Below are 21,501 nucleotides of genomic sequence, written 5' to 3'. Positions count from 1 at the left end.
AATTTTAGGAAACTTAATGATAAGTCCTTTATTAATCATTTCCTAAAAAAGACTGAGCTAAGGAAAAACAAAATTCCAAAATTCAAAATTAAGGAAATGACGATGAACAATTCAAAATCAAGACAATAAAACCAATATCGCCATACCTCAGGAGAGAGCTAACTCTAGAATGCAAAATGAGAAAAATTTGCCTAGGCAAAATTGACGTATAGATAGTCTTCAACGTGATCTTTTCTTCAAAATATCAATTTCGCCACCTTTTGAGTTGTCCTTGACGTGATCGCTCAAGTGAGATTAAGTTCGCACCACCTTTGGATAGATGTTTTGCCTTGGATAAAACTAGTGCCTTCTTTTGTTTTGAAATGAAATTCACTCCTTCAAACACACTCGCACTCCCTTGATGATGTTTGCGCCTCCCTTGACAAGACCCGCACCTTGAAGATAATTTCGCACTTCTCCCTTTGAGATCGCATGAAAAATGATAATGTGAAAATAATGATTCTCACCTCCCTTTATAGCGCTCATCTCACAATTACCACCTTAGGCCGACTTGATAATTAATAAGGCAAATTAAAAATAAACTTAAAAGGCCGACCTTCAAAAACAAATAAATACCAAGCGCTCCTTTTGATTTTTAATGATTAATTAATAATTAATTAAATGCCTTTCGTTTTTTAATTTGCAAATTTCGATTTTAATAAAGGCAAAATAATTAATAAATGTTTAACGCCACATTAAATGCTAGTTTAAATGGATTTTCAATTTTATCGAACTTAGCATTTAAGGAAAATTTGAAATGTTTATTTGGCGCCAAAATATGAAAAAGGAAGGGACGTACCTCATCGCCCTGGTCCCTTGGAGAGGGACAGGAGCGATCCATGATTTTGTCATGATTTTTTTGCAACTTCAACGTTCAACTCCTTCATCTCCACGTTCAAAATTGATCATTTGTCAGGTTCTTCGAATTTAATTGTCTTGTATGTGTGCATAAGTGCCTTTTGGATGTTCATCGCCCTGGTCCTTGTCCAAAGGACAGGAGCGATCTTCATTTTTTCACGTTCAATTTGCATCTTTTATCTTCGATCCTTCATTGTAGAGCGAATAACATCCTTGCTCGTTCCTTTTGCGCTTGTTCCATTTGTTCGCATGAGGTGTTTGAATGTTTTGAGGGATCATCGCCCTTGTCCCTTGGAGAGGGACAGGAGCGATCCACGTTTTTCTCCTTAACGTTGGCAACTTTGTACTTCGATCTTCGTTGTGATATCTTTCAAACACCATCCTTCACCTTATTCATCCTCGCCTAGCTTTGATCTTGAAGGAATATACATGCTTTTGATAGGATCGCCCTGGTCCTTGTCCAAAGGACAGGAGCGATGTGAACTTTTTACCTTGATTAGCAATGTTTGGACGTTCAAAACTCTTGTATGTTATCCTCAAACGATGCCTTAGACCTTATATAGCCTTATGAAGCCTTGACTTAGCACGAACTTGGGGCAAAATTGAGAATCCAAAGCAAATCGCCCTGGTCCCTTGGAGAGGGACAGGAGCGATATGGTCCCTAGGTCCATTTTGGTGATTATTTAACGTTTGAAATCTTCATGCATCACCTTTCTACCTTTCCGTGGACCCTCTAAGACCTTGCGAAATCTTGTCCTTACGTAAATCTTGCACAAAATGATCAATACATCCAACATCGCCCTGGTCCCTTCCTGAGGGACAGGGGCGAAGTAAGTCTTAGGGTGCGAATTTCTTCATCGTGATAACCTTTAAGCGCTTGTGCTTGATGAAGACGCCTTGAAATGTCCTTCGCCACCTTGTCTTGATTTGGATCGGTCTTGAACCTTGGAGGAACGACCTTGAACTTGCATAAGAAGCAACATCACCACTATATCGCCCTGGTCCCTTGGAGAGGGACAGGAGCGATCCTCCTTTTGTGGCTCTTATTTTACTTTGTCAGGTTCCAAATTTATATTCAACGGACTCGTCATGCCTTACTCCATTCGTCCATGCTTTGACATTGCTTGTAACTTGGCCAGAAAATCATTTATATCAAAAATCGCTCTGGTCCCTTCCTGAAGGACAGGAGCGAACTAGGCCATTTGGGACCTTGTGGACGTCTAAAAAATCTTCAATTTGTATTCAATGAGTTCTTCTCATGTTTTCCCTTGCTTTTGAACGTACACTTGCCTTGATTTTTGCCTGGATCTTGCCTAATGAAGGAAATCGCTCTGGTCCCTTCCTGAGGAACGAGAGCTACAAGGTACTTCGCCCTGGTCCCTTGGAGAGGGACAGGAGCGATTTTAGCATTCTAGGTCATTCTCCTTCATTTTTGCATCTCAAATTATATTCATTTGGCAAAGCATCTTCCTTCGGGCGTCCTCAAATTGTTAAGTTATCAAAATCTTGCAAGGACAAAACGAAATTTGAATCGTAGCTCCGGTCCTTTACTGAGGGACAGGAGCGATTTTCTTCCTGGAGGCCTTTCTGTGCTCATGAAAATCTTCAATTTATATTCAATGGAAAGATCTCGTCGTTCTCCATTATTTCAAACGTAAAATTTGTCTGGACTCTGCAGGGACGATGAGATATTTGAAATTGAGCTCCCGTCCTTCACTGAGGGACAGGAGCGATTTTGCTCCTACAGGCCAAAATAACAAGATTTTTCACATTTTAACACTTCACGAGGCGAAAACAAATCATTTGAGATGCCTAGGATCAAAAATCAAAAAAGTCAAAATTTGGTCAAAAATATTCAATTGGACAAAAATTCACATTTCATCTTCAACACTTAGACAAATTTAAGCTCTGCATCAACATTCCAATTGAAAATTAGACCATTTTGGCGAATTCATTGCATTCAAAATTTGCATTCTAGAAAAGAAGCTCAAAAAGCTCTCAAAAAACGACTGGATTCTGGTCCGAAAAGACGGTAATTAGAACCCTAAGGCTTGACCCTAAATCCAGACAACTAACAAACTAACAAAACCCTAAAAAAGCAAAGCGAAAACGAACAAAACGAGCAAAAAACATGGGTCCCCATTTGCAATGGGGCGATGTGTGAAAACGTCACAACAGAGCACCATTGGACATTCCTCTTAAGACTATCTTTTTGCCATCACGTTTGAATTTGAACTCCACTGTTTGAAAAGTCTGATAATATTTTCCAACTGAATGTAACCACTGAATGCCCAAAATAACATTAGTGTCTCCTAGTCAACCACATTGAAATCATCAATAACAGTGTAGTTGCCTAGAGGGATACTCAACTGTGGAACCCTCTAGAAACATGCAATTTGATATGCATCGGGCACCATAACATTAAATCCCTCATGATCCTTAGTCAATTGGAAGACCTCTCCTAGCAACTAATGCTGAGTCTATGAAATTGTGAGTAGCCCTACTGTCAACCAGCATTGTCACTCGCTGTCCTTGTAGGACTCCACATACTCTAAAAGAGTTGAATTTAGATGTACTAAACATAGTGGCAATAGTACAGACTTTTCTTCTTCCTCACTATTAGAAACCACCTTGAGATAATGTACCTTGCATTTCCCAAGACACATATGACTTGGTTCCCATGGTTCATTGCAGCTGAAACATAATTTCTTTCTACGTAACTCATTACAGGCTTCATCATCTAATTTGCCCTTCTTAGGCCACTCCTTGAGAAAAGGCTTTTTACATTTTGTCCTTCTAAGATGAGGATCCTTTGGACTGATTTATTCTTAGTAGTAAAAGAATCCATATCTCTATCCTTCGTGGTGGCATCCTGAAGAGTGTTAGGGCTAACAGGTTTTATCCACTCTCTTAGAGGATCTGCCAATTCATCTATATGCATAAATAGCACAATCAACCTTCTTTCTAATATATTGGTAACCAACATGGATAATTTGTGGAAATCAATAATATAAGTCTGTGTTGAACCCAACTTTTTTTACTGGGCCAACTACTTAAAATGAAGTTCTAGATCCTTCTTATCAAATTGGTCAATGAGGCTCTCAGTGGACTTTGCATAAGATGTAATCAGATCATGTCCCATTGTAACCATTCCATGGTGCCACCATTCATGTGCAACACCATCTACATGAATAGCAACATATTTTATGGCCTCATCTTCTACCATGGAGTTAAACTGGAAATAAGCGTCTACCTTTTGAAACCATGCTCTTGCTGTAGTCTTACTAGACCCATCATAGAAGGGAAGGGATAATCTACTGATCTTTCTTTGCAAGTCATTATTATGTGCTCTACCTCCCTTGTGAGGTCTATGCTTCATTCGGAGGTCCATATAGTCTCTTAGAGATATATCAGCCTGAAATTTTGGATCCGCATTCCTCCGGTCTTGTGCGGACCAATCCTGTAAATCAGTTAATGTAAGTTCATCTCCTGCTTGTGGGTGGACTCTAGATGGGAAGATTGGCACCAGAGGTCTAGTATTAGCTGCTCCAACATGTTGATTTGCAGTCCTATTATTTACTGAATTATCACCCTCACTGTTAGGACTTCCATTGTTTCCACCATTGTTATTGATATTGTTGCTGATTGCAAGGTTTTGAGCCATCAAGTCCATCAATTCAGCTATGTGCTGATTTGTTGTACATTGTTCCGCAATAAAGTCATTTAGAAGATTCATTGCAGGATCTCATCTTGCATCTTTGTCACCCATATTCACCTCTCTCTATTCACCACCTCTTGCAATAGAATTGGAACTACTTGTACTACTGGTAGAGGATGAATCTTGGTGAAATCCCAATATACTAGAAACAGTTTATCCTTCAGGGACCTATGGGGGTGGCACTCCTTTTTAAGTTTTCTGTGATAGTATTTCCAATCTCTTTTGGTCACGAGAAACACAGGCTGGCAGGAAAACCAACTCTGATACCACTATAAAAAACCCCTTCCAATTTGACCTTGAATTTTTACCCTCAATATTACACCTTGCTATTTATACATAATCTTGTACTGTTGAGTAAACAGTTTCATATTGCAGGTTTAATATATTTTTGTTGTTTGTTGTGTTTATCATATATAGTGCATATGCATATAAACAACAGAAATGGAACATATGCGTTGTGTTTAATAAACACAATAATAACACACAAGAGTAAGCAAACTTTGACCTTTTTATTGCAATTCTCAGATTATGAACAAATGACAAATCTGGCACATATATTCCAGCCTTACCCAATGCACAACAGTCTCAGGAATACATTGGAAATATAATGTAGAGGAGACCACGACTAACCATCAAAAAGCTATCAAAACTCACTCCCAAGAATGGTGCTGTAGAATGTTGAGGTCCCACAATGTGCAACAATGATTCCTAGCTGCACTATAAAAACAACTCATGCCAAGGCATGTAGAGGGGCTGTGCCAAGGTTGAGATATTCCACGCCCAAGAAAATGGCTCATGCCCTGTCCAAGAAAACTTCGCATGTAAAGTCTCCACTTCGAAATATAATTTAATAATAAATAATACTAATAAAATTAAAATACAAGAGAATAAAAATAAAAATTAAATTAAAATATAAAAGAATATAACTAAAATTTGATTAAAGCTAATGAATGTTGTCGGGTAATTATGTCATAGTGTAATTAGAATGTTACATGTGTTAAGGGTCGGTGGTTACTTGACGATTGTCGACACTTGGCACTGGACAACCTGTAACGACACCTATATATATGTACTTGGTTTCCTATTTCAATGTGTAGATATTGTTGAAGAAAGCTATGTTTTGAATGTACTGGCATTTGGCATTAATGAATATAGACATATGAGTTCTTCAGTTTACTTGTATTGTTGTATACTGTCACATTTCCTACATTTTTGTACTATTATGCACTACTGAACACACACACACCCCTCGGGGGAAAACATCTGGCATCGTTGCCAAATTAAACTTGGAATGACGGGAACATACTACATGGCACGATGATAATGGGGCAACCAGTGAGCGAGGGGACAAGTAGCAAACCCGAGGAAGAGCCGATGGAGTTGCTTGAAGGAGAGGGAGCACTGACAAGGGATTTCACCTACATCCTACAGGCATCCATCGAAACTCACGTACGAAGGGAGGCCACGGCTTAGGACATCCCTAAGAGCGCAATGTGGAGTGCCCTTGGCGTAAGTCTGGTCGTAAATCGGTTGATGAACAACTTGCCTAGCTTGTTGGCACAGACGTTCCTTGCTCTCCAAACTCGCCGAGAAGAAACCTACCGCAAGACTCGTCGGCAACAAATTTTGCAGCAATTTGAAGAAAGGAGACGACGAGAGTAGGAGGAATGTGACAAAAGCCATCAACGAACCTTTAACCCCACGACAAGAAGGAATTGATGCCCATGACGCTGAACAAGGATAGAAACCGTGTGCCGAAGGGACAAGAAGAAGACGCGAACGAGGCAGCCGCGAGGACGTTGAGGTTAGAACAATAAGCAAAACGTTGGCGACGACTGAAGAAACTTGCTGAAGAAGGCGAAATTTGGCAATGATGGCTTGGGTGCTGAGGGCCAAGTTTCTGTACAGTGGCAGAGCAATCAAAAACCTTACGGTCATCGGAGGGGGATAACCGTACGGTTGCGTGACCAAAAGGACGATGTATGGCCAAGGTGTGATGGAGGAAGGCCATACAACTGTGTAAGCAAGGGGGCATCGTACGGCGAAAGGAGACAGAGGAACGTACGGTAGCATCATAGAAAATCCGTACAACCAAAGAACGTAAGCTGACATAGGTGCAATTCGTACATCGAAGGCAGAAGACCGTACATGCAATTCCGAGCAATCCGATGGGGGAAGCCGTACAACATAGCGTACAACGTACCATCCACCATAGCATCAGGAAGAAGATCTGTACACATACAAGAAGCTACGTACCGCGTGTGGGCACAAAAGCGTGGTAAAATAGAAAAATTTCGTACAGGGTAGAGACCAGATAAATCGTTGTACAAGGTGAGAAATAACGGTAATTGAAATTATTTAAGTGTGGATATAGTTAATTGCAACCAGTTGATGGAGTTAGGAAAACCGAGATTAGGAAAGCTGGACTGGAGAAAACGGTTGCAGCAGTTAGACCAACCGTCTAAGTCAAGGAAAATGGCAAAAGGAAGCACGACAACCAAGGACAAGGGGAAGCGAGTGTTGCAGTCTGGAGTAAAAGTCGCAGGGCCAGCAGATACAGGAAAGCCCAAAAAGAAGACAATGCCGGAGAAAATCACACCTGACACTGTGACATTTGAAGGATTGAGTGGAAATGTATGCAGGACCTGGTGGTTAGAAACCCCAGATAGTTATGTAATTAAAGAATCTCTCAGGAAAGCATGGGTGCATTGGGTAATTCAAATGTCCATCTTTGCCATCAGGGATTTCGAATCATGTCTGCAAATGATGTGGTGGCTGCATATGACAATGCGACGAGGGCATCAACTTTCTCTTACCAACAGAGCACTGTGATCGTCTCCTTTGCACCCGACGATTTTGCTAGGGTATTTGGCATACCAGATGAGGGAAAGAAAATAGACAAGAATGCCACTAAGATGTCGCCAAAAAGGAAAGAGCAACTGCTGCTGTTAATTTGTGGAAGTGATCTCTCAGAACAGGAATGGGCTGCGATCAAGGCACCTAAGGGCAGAGGATTGAAAAAGTCCTACATCATTCCAGGAGATTGGTAGTGCTTGTTGGATGTTATGAAAAGTAGACTTACAAGAGCCAGCAGGGCATCAGACACAGCGGTACCCATGGTTGCACTTATGAATGGCTTGAGGATTGGGACGGTGTATAACTGGGCAACAGTTTTGTCCGACAGAATCCATGAATTCTTGATCCTGCGACACAAGGCTTTTTACATGCCGTTTCACGCCATGGGGTTGTTCCTCGACGTTGTACGCACACAGGTATCGTCAGAGAAGCATGTCTGGAAACCTCGGGAGACGAGGGACCCTTCACAGCAAGCCATTTTCTATTGGACCCACCTAGATACCATGGCAGGTAGCAGGGAAGCCCATTCTAGTAGGAAGCGACGGAGACCACCACAGGTAGACATAAAACAGGGTACAAAGACATTTGACGAGGATGCAGAAGAAGATGCTAATAGTAGTGTAGAGGAAGGGGAAGATTCCGAGGACACTTCTTCTAGGAGCAGCCATAGTCATGACACATTCTGCCTTGCCAGCCGGAAGGAAGTAGAGAAAGCCCCTAGTACAGAGGAGAGTAGTGGCCATGCAGTGTCTTGTGGGCACGTGACGAGAGGAATTCGTGGATTACCGACGGGTGGAGTACGACCTGTGGGAGTATGCCGACTGGTGTATGCACCAGTAGTATTGACTCAGGATGGAGGACTGACACCTCTCCAGACTTCAGGGGTGACAGTGGGAGCCATACCAGCCGTACCAATCCCAGGATTTGGGTAGTTGAGACCTCGACCTTCATTGCCTACACCCTCTAGGGTCGCCACAGAAGTTCCAGCAAAGGAGGTTCTAGTAGTGTCATTGGTAACCAGCAAACCTCCTTGCATTGGGTCTACCGTACAAAGGGAACCGGTACATACGGAGGTCTTGGCAGCAAAGGGTACAGTGACTGGAGATGATGATGCCTCCATGGATGCGTGGTTGGGTCACTATGAGATGCCTCCCATGATGCCACTGGGACCCTCGCCTGCCTCACCCCAGCCACGTCCTTTTCCTGAGATTGTGGACCTCGATAAGGGTAGTTGTCATCAGGAGGCGGGACAGCAGGAGTTGGCGATGGACTTCCTGCAGGACACCGTTGGGTTTGAGGAAGAGATGGCAGAGATGCAGCAACAGGAGCAGGCTACTACCGAGAGCCAGCCAGAGGGCATAGAGATATTTTTGGCAGAGATGGGAGCAAGTGCGCAAAGGATGGCAGCAAAGGTTGAGGCCAGCACACGGAGATTGGCAGCCTCTGTTCAAGAGCAGACCGTCGGGCGGATTGTCGTTGAGGAACTCCTCGCCTTTGCCACCGAAGGGTGTGCTAAGGAGTTTGGGAGATGTTTTGAGGTTAGGGGTTGGCCTGTTGTGGAGACTCCCAAGATGTTGGCGGATTGGAGGAGTGAGGAGACAGCTGGGGTTAGTGGAGTACACTTGTTGCTACAGCGGGTAGAGAAAGCCTTCCGAGACGGGTACTACCAGCTCAAACGTACCGAGCATGGTGCCTCGACAACAGAGACAAAGCGGGTGGCAGCCATCACAGCTCGGGAGGAGCTAGCCACTCGCCCGCATACGATGGAGATGGAGCTAGTACAACAGAGGGCCCGAGCGACCAGCCTAGAGGAGGAATTGGCCCAAGAGACGGTGGGGCATGCACATGTGGTAGCAGAACGGGCAGCCCTTGAGACCCATCTCACATCCACCTTAGAGGCGTTGGATGGGAAGCAGTTTTTATGGTGAAACAATCTAGGGAGAGGCAATTGGTAGCTGAGCGAGATCTCCAGCATCGGACACAACAGGTTAACCAGCTGAGGGAGCAGTTGGTAGCACCACCACCACAACCCCTTCTTCATCAGGGACGCCCTCTGTACCCCCTCAGTTTTCATTTTCATGTTTGGTCTTAGTGTCATTTCCCATTTTGTTTGTATGTCGTCGGGTGACGACCTTCTTTTTGGGGGGGGATGATGTTGTCGGGTAATTATGTCATAGTGTAATTATAATGTTACGTGTGTTAAGGGTCGGTGGTTACGTGACGGTTGTCGGCAGTTGGCACCGGACAACCTGTACTGACACCTATATATATGTACCTGGTTTCCTATTTCAGTGTGTAGATATCGTCGAAGAAAGCTATGTTTTGAATGTACTGCCATTTGGCATTAATGAATACAGACATATGAGTTCTTTTGTTTACTTGCATTGCTGTATACTGTCACAGTTCCTAAATTTCTGTACTGTTATGCACTACTAAACACACACACACCCCTCAGGGGAAAACAATGAATAGTCAAAAGGCATGAAATGATAAGTTGTGACTCCCCCAAATATTAGGTATAAAAGGCAGAAGAGAACTCATTTGAAAGGGATATAATTTGGTAATCATAAGTGCAGATTTGAAAATAAGAAGTGCAGATCTGATTGTGAAAGGTTGTGTCCCTTTCAAAGGGCGGAAATAATGAAGAGTTGCACTCTTTCAAAGGGTGTGTCTCTTACCAAAGGGTATACATGATGAAGAGGTGTGACCTCTCCCTCACATTGAGAGATATAATGGAAAGTTATCAAAATCCTCCAGGAACATCACCATCGATCAGATCAGACCAGCACTATTATTAAGTTACAGTTAGTAACATCCTTGTTCTTGGTGGTATGCATGGGGATGTGCTTAATATATGAAGCCTGATAATGTTCTTATGCAGAATTGAATAGTAATATTAATATAGATTGCAATATGTATGACAGACGTACTTAATTTCATATGCATTTATAATACATAAGAAGTTAGTGTACTCATAGCCCATTCCTTAATCATTCGCTATTGCCCCTCATGAGGATGGGTTGGTTTTGTTAGGGAGAGGCGGAGTAATACCTCACAAGATAGATAAGGCCAAGATGGGATATGGACAGAGTCTTGAAACCTTGAGGGAGCCTACTTGTAGACTGGTTTCCAAGCGCCCTATGACAAGTAATTCGCCATCCTTCGTTAGGATTGATGATTAGGAAAGAAATAAGGATTGGGGCTTAAGTATAGTAACTGTCAAATGTATTATGAATCCTAATTGTTCCTTAATTTTAATAATCTGATTTAAGACAATAATGCATAGTGATATATGTTAATCATTGGGAATTGACAGCCTCCTTGTAGGGGACATTACATCGCACCACAGTATAAAGCCTTACGCTTATGGTCTGAAGCTCCACCTCCAATAGAAGGGTTCACGTATAGAGTAAAGGAGCCAAGTATGATATGAAGCTGCCAAGGCTCACGCCGAGTAGGAAGCTCTTGAGTCTAGCAAAAGGTCACACCAAAGTAATAGAATGAAGTGGCCAGCTCAAAGGAATCCTATACCAAGAATATTTTTCAGAAAGATAATCTTCCAACCTCCAAAATGATGTCTCCAAGAAAGGCATCCATTCAAGATCTTTGCAAATAAACCAAAACACCTGCAAGTTTTTCTCTGGAAGAGACTTTACAAATTTGAAACATAAAACTGTAGAAGCATTGTGAAATACATGAATGTTATCTTCAACTCTGGCTAGGGCAATAGTGTCACTACCGAAACCAACAACCCCGTAGGGTTACAAGCTCCAAGAAGCTTTACAAATCAAAATGAGAAATGACCAAGCATATTTCAAATGAGGCCCAAACTGCTCTTTTATAACCATTGGAAAAGCTTCTAGACATTTTTTAGGTTTTCCCTCTCTTTTTTAATTTAATCTTGATTATAGGGAAATGATAAACTGACTTTATTAAATTAATTAAATAATATTACCCTTGTAATAAACTTTTGACGGATAATATTAAATAATTAAATTAATTAATTCCCTTTATCCCGACTATAGCCTATGTGAATTAAATAGGCTAATAAGTCATCTTGGAGCAACTACGTGGAAGGGGACTTTATAGTCTTGTATTTCTTTGCTTTTGTTCTTCCCCTAGGTTTCTATTCCTAGATCTTTCTATTGTAAACTGACGTGCCTTTGATTCTAAAACCCAAATCTAATAGTTCTAGAACAATTAAAAAGACATCCTGCTATAAGATATAATTGGAAATATCACAGAAATAGTTTCAGTTGTAATATTTGTAGTATTAGATTGTGTAGAAATAAACGATGGATGAGGGAGTGACACTGTGAGTAACAGGATCCTAAATTAAAGGAGTTTTACTTTTTATTTTATATGGAGCGACACTTGAGCATATTCAATTCAAATTGTGCATGCTATCGACAAAAGTGAAAATGGATTCAGCAGGATGGCTTGTTTATATTTAAGTGGCTTTTTGGTGTGTCTCAAGAGTGGGGATGCAACAGCTGAAAGTGCACAGGCTCTTTGGTTTCTGTCAGGTTTGAAGGTGTTTTATGACCATGCACAACAAAAATCCAAAGAAGTATTTTATTTTGGGCAGAGTATTACTGTGATGTGTATTTGTTTAGTCCAGCCTTGAAGTTGCAAACATGTTTTGTGTAAGTCCATGAAACTCTAAAATAACTAGATATGACTGATATCTTGTAGGCTTTAGTGTAAACTTATCTGATTGGATAAGCATGGGAAATATTCAAGCTTTCAGTCTTTCTTGCAACCGTAATAATGGCCTTAGGCTGGAAAATTTACTTTTTTGGAAAATATGTGGTAACTATAAAGTGAATTCAACCTGCAAAAGACAGGAACCAGAACTTCTCTGCTTTAGGAACAAGAAAATAATTATAAACAGTACCTTTACAAGAAGGAATGTATAGGAATTTATTTTCTTCAATGAAAATTTTAAATCGTAATAAAACTAAGGTTTTCAGGTCAGATCTCAGTTTGAGAGCAGATACTTGCCATTCATTGGGATGCATTTTGTAATCCTCCTACAAAGAGTAGAACAAGAAAAAATTTACCAAATTTTTCAAGCATAATCTTGTGGTAACAAGTGTCGTGTTCATTTTCTGTTCAGAGCCTTACAATTTGACATTTAGTTGCATGCCAAATGTAAGCATATAAATTTTTGTTTCTGACTCTTGGAACTATTGGACAGGCGAGAATTCATCCATTGCAAAGTTCTTCTAAGATATCAAAGGAGAACTGCAAATCCCTGCGCAAGTGTATTGAAGAGGTGAGTTTTTAATATATGTGTGTGTGTGTGTGTAGCTTGTCTCAAACTTTTCAAGTCTATGAAACAGTTGGAGAAGTTGATTTGTAGGTTATAAAATTGGCGGTTCAAGTTGATGCTGACAGCGAACGCTTTCCTTGTGATTGGATTTTCCATTATCGATGGGCCAAAAGGCCTGGTAAAGTTAATGGTAAGGATTCAAGAAAATGGTATATATATATGACATTTAGTTTGGTCAATGGTTTGGCAGGTGATTGAAAAGGCATTGGAAGTTGGAGCAGATAGTAGTCAATATCCAGAGAATTGGATTTTTCACTCTCGGGAAAAGAAACTTGCCAAAGCATTTGTAGATGGTCTGTTACTCTACTCAATACATTATTGGGCTTCCAAAAATACTGCATAAATGAGGTGTGATTGAGATGGCAGTAATAATGGAATTGGTTACAGTCAAAAGAAGAGTTGTGTTTCACCTTTTTATATCCAAAATAAAAGTTTTGTAAGATGTTGATAATGTCATTAGATGCTAGTTAGCCATGGTAATTGGACATAGATAAAACTCGGAAGTCTGTCTAGTTGAGTTTACTGACCATCGTTGTCTTTGATGAACTGAAACAGGGTTGGAAAAACTATCATTGATGTTTTAGTAGTTTGTTTGAAACAGTGTGTTAGGAGAATGGGATTCATTCATTTCTTGGCATAGCTGCTTCTGATTGATACCTCAAGAATAGGAAATCTAGTTGCATTGACTAATTCATATTAATACTTACCATATATTTTATGCTTCTCTATGTACATTATGTTGGAATCAAGGAACACTAAGAGGAAGGGGGGGGTGAATCAGTGTTCCGCAATTTCTGACTTTATTAAACTGATCACTTAAGCACATAGAACATATGAAGAAACGAAAGATGCACAAACATAAAGCAAATACTCATAACACCACAACACCAAGATTTTTTACATGGAAACCCGGTTAAGGGAAAAACCATGGTGGGATTGAGACCCACAATATTAATATACCTTGTTAGAAGTATAATAATATTACAATGAGGGGAATGCACATGCATTTAGGCACACTTCCTAGAGCTCACTGCTCAAATACAAGAAGGGCTACAACCCTGAGGAAGGCTCACTGCCTTACAAATCTACTACAATAGATAACTGAAGTGATTGAACTAATAAATAGCATTTACAAATGCCTAGAAATAGTTCCGGTTAAGCTCATATATCAAACTGCACACTCTGCTCTGATATGCTATTCCGCTGAAATCTGAAGCACCAATCTTCCACCTGCGCACAAGGAACTGCACACACTCGATTACCAACTCTCACCCACCACCAATCACAAAAATGACACTACCAATTGCTCTCATATATCCACAACATCAAATTAGATCTTCTACATGTCGGCCCAAAACTGCATAACACACAAATGCAACGTGTAATACCAAGTCGGCTCAATCCGAACTCTAATGCATATGCGGACCAAAACAATGTCGGCTAAGACATAGTCTGAACACAAATCACCACCGCAAACATGAAACAACTCCCAAGAATTATGCCTCGATCATCCAAAACACGCTACAATCACCATAAATGTCGCATAACACGAAGAACCCCAGATCAAGAAAATGATCAATACCGCGCACAACAATCAATGCGAACCAACAACATGGATAGAACACGATCTAGAAACATCCACAAGCAACGTGAATTGCATCACAACAACCGCAACAACTCGGAAATCTGAAGATGTTAGGTATACCCTATCCACCATGAAAGTTACAACAAACTTATTATGCACAATTAGGAAGACTGAAGTGTCTCCCTCTCACAATAGCAAATTTGTCTTCAAAAGAAGACTTCACCAATTAGGTGCTGATTTAGATCCCATCATGAATCCACCCCCAAGATGAAGAACTAGGGTTTTGTCCAACCCTTCTATCAATCGGCTGAAGGTTTGCATCCTCAAAGATTCAACTAATGCAAAGCATCAATCAGTTCATCAAATCCAAATTCATTCTCCCATCCTCATACAATGAGGCTCAACCTCTATTTATCTTTTTTCTCCATACGTCTCATAAACTTCTAGGGGATTCTAGAAATAATATTAACTCATTTTAGTGACTTTATAATTAATTAATTAAATATAAAGTCGCTTTTAATTTTTAATTTATTTCATGACTTTATAAGAAATTAAATAATTAATTTCTCCTTATTTCTCCACTTAACCAAAAGGCTAAAACTTAGTAAGAGGCTAGAAAAATGGGGACATCATAGAGATTGTATGTGTTTGATGGCACTTTCGATGATCATATGAGCCTTTCCTATGGCTTGGATGTTGGTTTGATGTAAATGTACAATACTTTGCCCTTTTAGATTACTGGATTTTGATTGGACATTTGCCAATCATTTCACACTTCCTAATGTGTAAGAAATGAGGAAAATATTCATTTTTCTGAAGCATTAATTTCTCATAGCTGAAAATGCTTTACGAACAATATTCAAATGCTAAACAAGTAGTGTCTTCCAGTTAAACATTAACCAAATGATTTCAAAAGAAAATAGCCAGTTTTGATTTCTAGAACGTACGTTGGATCATAATCTGATTAGGAGAAGAGTCGCATTAATTACAATTTAGATATGTTATCAACTCAATAAAATTGTTTATATATACTATTAAAAGAAATGTGTCCTAACTATCCATATGTTGTCCATGTAATGTCCCCGTTTTCGTGAGCATCAGAGTTTGAGGGATTAACCTATTATTTGGACTCTCATAGGCTAACATTTAGGATAGAGAGACTCGGTGGCAGTTCCACTTCTTCAGTTCAGTCTTGGTTTCAATTCCAGGGCCTTTGCAGTTAGTGTATGGGCTTGGTTGAGGGACTTACTATTTATAGTAAGTCAATCTGACAGTTGTGATATTTTTAGTCAAGGCACTTGGACACATGGGGGTTATTTAGTGATGACCCCAGCTTCTGACGGCACGTCAAAAGACTTAATATTGAGGGAGATATTAATATTTTAGTGGTTAAGTTATTTAATTAACTTATATGGATATTATAAAGTCATAAAGTGACTTTATTAAAATTATAAGCCACTTAAATATTATAAAGTGACTTTATAAAAAATTAAAAGGTCACTTAAAATATTAAAAGTGATTTTAAATCATTTAAATGCAAAAGTGCGTCCAAGATGAATTTAAACTATTGAAAAGTGATTTAAATACATCTAAAATTGCATTTGGGCATGTTTTCTTGGAATTTGTGCTTTTGGGGATATAAGGGAAAAAGAGCAATTCAAACTCGATTATTGATTATTTGACATTGCTTCTATTTTGCTATGTGGAATTCTTTGACAAGGGTTTCAGAGGTTTGGCCATTGGAGAACGGAAATTCTTCGTGGATCTGTGATTGTGAGGCTGTGGAAGATCAGCTGAATTATTGCAATTGTGAAGGCTTCATTCAGGAGTCTTATTGTGCTTCATCAGAGGTTAATTTATTCAGTTATTTGCAGATTTTGAATAAGAAGAGGGGCATTCAGGTTTAGACGTCCCATTTGCAACATTTTGAATTCAATAAAGGCGATCGTACACTTCTCCTTTGCTGGTCGTACACTTTCAGCTTGCCACGTGGGGGTTCTAGGAAGGACATTTTTGGCTGGAGGCTGAAACGCCTCCCTAATTTGTATTCTGAGTGCACAGTTCCCAACGCCTAGCCTATTCAGGCTATTCCATCAACTTTCTGGCTTAAAGAAATCGCTTTCTCGTCTTGTACACCAATTTTGGTTAGTTTCCTAGTTTTGGCTGGCAAACACCAGAATTCTTCATTTAAAATAAGCCAAGGACCTGCGGGTATGCAATTAGCAGTAGAATTTATTGTAGCAGTTATCTTATTCATAATATAGTTGCAGTTGCTCTCAATTCTTTTCCAGTTCAGTTTTATGTGCATTTCTTGCCTGGCAAAAGTGTTATTTTTTTGTTTTAATTTTCTAAAACCCTTGAAAAACACCAAAACGAACCAGCAATAGTTTGTCAGAGAAGTTAGAACCAGCAGGGTTCTTACAGTGGTATCAGAGCTCTAATCCTGCCTTCCTGGAGGGTTAGAAGTTCTTATTCATTAGCATTAGTTTGGGCCTCACAGGTTCTTACACACGCAGGAGGCTTGGTTTACAGGTAAACCGGGATCAATTTGTAGAGATTCCATTGGGAATCATTGAGCTCAGTCGGTTGACATTTGATTGACCAACACTCTTGCTTTGTTTTAGTATGGGTAAAATGAAATCTATACAGAATCTCATGCCAGAGCTCATGCAGGCTTTTCAAAACTATGATAAGATTCTAACAAGGCTTCTACAACATCCAGAGATATTGGATCCTTTGTTTGCAAAAGAAAGGAAAACACATGCTAATGCAAATGATTTTACCAATACAAAAGATGCATTAGGGAAGGAGGAAATCCTTGGAGATGTTGAAAACATGACACAAAGGCATGACAATAATTATGATTTTTGCAACTGTAGCCAAACTTTTGAGCATAATCATAATGTAGATGTGTTAGTAAATGACGAAAATGTTGCAGAAGGATCTACCAATGTTGGCACGCGAGTTGGAAGTGTCAAAGATGAGGAATGTGCAAAGGATACAAGCTCTAACAATTCTGATTTTTGTAGCTGCAGTCACAATTCTTTGCACTAGCATGAGATAACAGCCATTCCATGTGTGGAAGAGGGTTGTATCAAGCATAGATGACATACTCGCCGAAAACTCGGCGAGTGACAAAAACTCGCCGAGTTTTTGGGCCTGGCGAGTAGTAATGACTTCTACTGGCCAGGAAAACTCGCCGAGTTTTTGGCAAAAACTCGCCGAGTTTTTGGCGAGTTTTTGAAAAAAACTTGCCCGTGTTTCCTTTACAGCCGAAGACGGCTTAAAAATTCATTTATTTTTTGTTTTCCAATTATGTTTTGGGCTGAGAAGGGGGAAACTCATTTGGAAGGCTTGGAAGGTGATTTGGGATGGTTATTGAGTGATTCCAAGTGGATTTGAAGGGGATTTGAAGGGAAAATCAGATTCCAGGTAGGTTTTTTAATTTTTTTTTCTATGCTTTTTTAAAACAATTTGTTTATTTTTTGTTGCATTTAGATTGATTACAAATGATTCCTAGGTAGTCTAAATCATTTCTAAGTTATTTACACAAGATTTAACACAAGTCTTGTTGAATTTTCACAATTATTTTGAAGAATCTAGTTTTCAAAAAAAAATTCAAACCCTACTTTTTTTTAAAAAAAACTTCGAATGATGTCTAAATTTATTTAAACTAATGTAGATAGTTTGCTTAGTGCTAAATTGTTTAACTAAAATGTTAATTTTTTTTTGCACTTTGTATGTGTAGGTTAAGTAAGCATTAATCATGGCAAGGGAGCAATGGCCACTAGATCCATGCCCATCTGGATTTATAGGCACCCGTCCTAGAGGTGCTAGAGATGGGGCATGGAGGTATGCCTATGAGGGACCCGATCCTAGGTCGATTATATGCATAAAGTGTGAGAGAATACTTCATGGAGGCATCAACCGCCTCAAATACCACCTTGCAGGAATAGATAGGCATGATGCTAGAGCATGCCCTGGGACCAATGAAGAAATAAAAAGACAAATGAATGCCCTACTTGCAGCTGGGGAAGAGAAGAAATTGCAAAGGGAGAGGGCAAAACTAGCCATGAGATCAGCCATAGCTGAATCTCAAGGTGTTTCTATTGACCTTGAAGAGGAAGAAGAAGCACTTGAGGGCATAGTGGGCTCTCGGCGTGGCCCACGTATCCGCAAACCGACCATCAGCTCGCCCATTGCTTCTGCTTCCTCTAGTAGAGTACCTGGCCGGGGCCCTGTTCCACTTCCATCACAACAATCAGGGTCGATAGGTGATTATTTTGTGCCCAGAAACACACCTGGAGGACAACCATCATTAGAGGCTAGTGGATGGAATAAGGAGGTACATGAGAAAACTGACATTGCAGTTGCTGATTTTTGGTACTTCAACAACATTGCATTCAATGTGGCGGAGAATGCTTATTGGCTGAATTTGGTGATTGCTATGACAGTTTCAGGAAAGGGGTACAAGGCCCCTTCTCGCAGGGATTTAAGTGGGAGGTTAGTAAATTACTACATAGTCCACTTGATTTCATTTTTAATTATATTTTAGATTTCTTGTTTATTAAATCAAAATTGTGTACTAATACCTAATTTCACTTTGCACTTACAGGTTGCTCACAAATGCAGTTGCTAGGGCAAGAGAAGTGATGGAGGATCAAAAAATTGATTGGGCAAATTATGGCTGCACCATTCTTTCTGATGGGTGGACAGATGGCAAGAACCGCACCATCATCAATTTTTTGGTCGCTTGCAAGGACAATGTAGTGTTCTTGAAATCTGTTGATGCCTCCAACAAGGTGAAAAATGCAGAAACATTGGCTGGAATGTTGGAGCGTGTCATCATGGATGTGGGGGTAGAGAATGTGGTGCAAATCATCATAGATAATGCAGCAGCATATGTGTCAGCAGGTAGAATCCTTTTGAATTATCACCTTTAGGCATTAGCAATATTCTCATTTGTTGTGGGCTTTATTTTACTTGGTTGCATATTTCTTAAGAATAAATTCTTCTTTTGTAGGAAGAATCCTCCAAGAGAGGCATCCCACTCTTTTTTGGACACCTTGTGCAACACATGTCCTTGACCTTCTTTTGGAGGACATAGGAAAACTTGAGTGGGTGACTCCAGTTGTGGAAGATGCAAGGAGGATCACCAAATATATCTACAATCACCCTTGGGTCCTAAATTTGATGAGACAACACACGCAAAGGAAAGATTTGGTGAGAGCTGGTGTCACAAGGTTTGCAACGATTTTCTTGACGTTGCAAAGCATTCTTGCTGCATTGACTTCTTTGAAACAAATGTTTGTGAGTGGAGAATGGCTTAACTCACCTTATTCAAAGAAGCCTGAAGGAGAGGCTATCGCATGCATAGTCTTCGACAACCAATTTGCACAAAGGGCTGCAGAGATTGTGAAGGTTGTTACTTCAAAACTTTAATTTTTAAATTTTAGTTATTCTTGATTCAAGTCTCTCATTACTAATTTGTAACTTCATTATTTAAATTTTGATCTTTTTGTAATTTTTATTTTTCAATTGTAGGTGTCAGAGCCCTTGGTTCGAGTTCTTCGCTTGGTGGATGGGGATAAAACCCCAATGGGATATCTTTATGAGGCCATGGATAGGGCCAAAGAGTCTATCAAAAATTACTACAAGGGGGATAGGCTCAAATTTGATCCCATTTGGGAAATTGTTGATAGGAGGTGGAATAATCAGCTCCACCAACCCATTCATGCAGCAGGGTACTTCCTCAACCCTCGTTTTAGGTTCGGGGGTTCTTACTCAGATTCGAATGGAGAAGTCATGGAGGGCCTCAGTACATGCATTGAGAGGATGGTACCTAATGTTGAGGAGAGAGACCTCATTGTGAGTGAGCTCCAAAATTATGAGGGAGGAAGGGGTAAGCTATTCTCTTCAGAGCTAGCTAGGAGAGGAAGAACCACTCAAACCCCAGGTATAACATTTGCCATTTGGATTTTGGGATCTAAAGACTAAAATGATTGATAAATTATGTTTTCTCTTTTCTCTTTGCTTTCTAACTTTTCCATTTTATTTATTTTGCAGATGCTTGGTGGCAAAATTGGGGTGGAAACACCCCACATCTCAAAAAATTTGCCCTCAGAGTCTTATGTCAGCCTTGCAGTTCATCCAATTGTGAGCGCAATTGGAGCTTGTTTGAAGCAATCCACACGAAGAAGAGGAGCAAGTTAGCGCAGAAACGGCTCAATGACCTTGTCTATGTGCAATATAATCTTTGATTGCGCGTAAAGAAGGTAGAGGAACTAGAAGGTGGTCCAATTGACTTGGATGATATAGATCCTTATAGTGATTGGACATCACAGGAGCAGCCTCCATTGTTTTCCGACACTGACATCATTGATTTGGAGAGGCAGGCTATGGAGGAGGGGGGTGGATTTGGTTTCAGGCTGGATGACATTGAGGAGGATGAGGATGAGAATTCATTGCCAGTGCCAGAGGTAGGTGGAGACATAGCTTCATCCAGGATGGAGGATGAGTCTCAATCAACCATACCGAGCGAGGAGGCACAGTCACGCCCAGTCCCACAGCAGACTTATAGGACTAGACAGTCTAGACCCTCTAGTTCTACCTCTCCCCATGTTTTTGCTAGAGTTGGGAAGAGGAAGTTGTAATTGTAATTTGTGATGATGTATTTACTTTTGGTTTTACAAAAACTATTTAGTAATTTATTATTTTGCTTCAGGCTTCCAGCCATCAGCATTCCTCATGAGGATGCGATTTTGTAGACACTTTGCATTTAAATATATCTAGAATCAGCTTGTTTCTTTTGTGTTATCATTTATTGACTCATTGGATGCATCTTCTCATTAAAAATTGCAAAAAAAATGCGTTTTTTACTAAGTTTAAGCGTGTTTTTAAGTTGCCGAGTTTTTCGCCGAGTTTTTCCGAGTTTTCGCCGAGTTTTTTTCCCAAGGGCTTGGCGAGTCGAGCCGAGTCGCGAGTAGTTCAACTATGGTATCAAGATTCCTAGCAATGACACTCAAGATTTGGGTGTTAAAAATGATTTATGCGTTAAAAATTCAAGTCACAGCAAGCCTGATTTTGTATATCAGACCTTGGAAGAGGTGA

General features: G+C 40.1%; 1 protein-coding gene across 3 annotated transcripts in view; it reads left to right on the top strand.

Moving 5' to 3' along the window:
* LOC131052675 (formamidopyrimidine-DNA glycosylase) overlaps positions 1-21,501 on the top strand; it is a 245,963-nt gene that overhangs the window by 201,420 nt on the left and 23,042 nt on the right. For 2 of the 3 annotated variants that reach the window (XM_057987248.2, XM_057987247.2), the window contains exons 8-9: positions 12,672-12,749; positions 12,997-13,099. In XM_057987248.2, coding sequence (XP_057843231.1) covers positions 12,672-12,749; positions 12,997-13,099 — 181 coding nt within the window. Of the gene's footprint in view, positions 1-12,671; positions 12,750-12,836; positions 12,937-12,996; positions 13,100-21,501 lie in introns of all 3 variants that reach the window. The other variant, XM_057987249.2, reaches the window with a different exon arrangement.

Source organism: Cryptomeria japonica, chromosome 5 (assembly GCF_030272615.1).
Source record: "Cryptomeria japonica chromosome 5, Sugi_1.0, whole genome shotgun sequence".
In the NCBI taxonomy this organism is placed as follows: Eukaryota; Viridiplantae; Streptophyta; class Pinopsida; order Cupressales; family Cupressaceae; genus Cryptomeria; species Cryptomeria japonica.
Note: the sequence above shows the minus strand (reverse complement) of the source record. Positions and strands in the feature narration are given on the sequence as shown.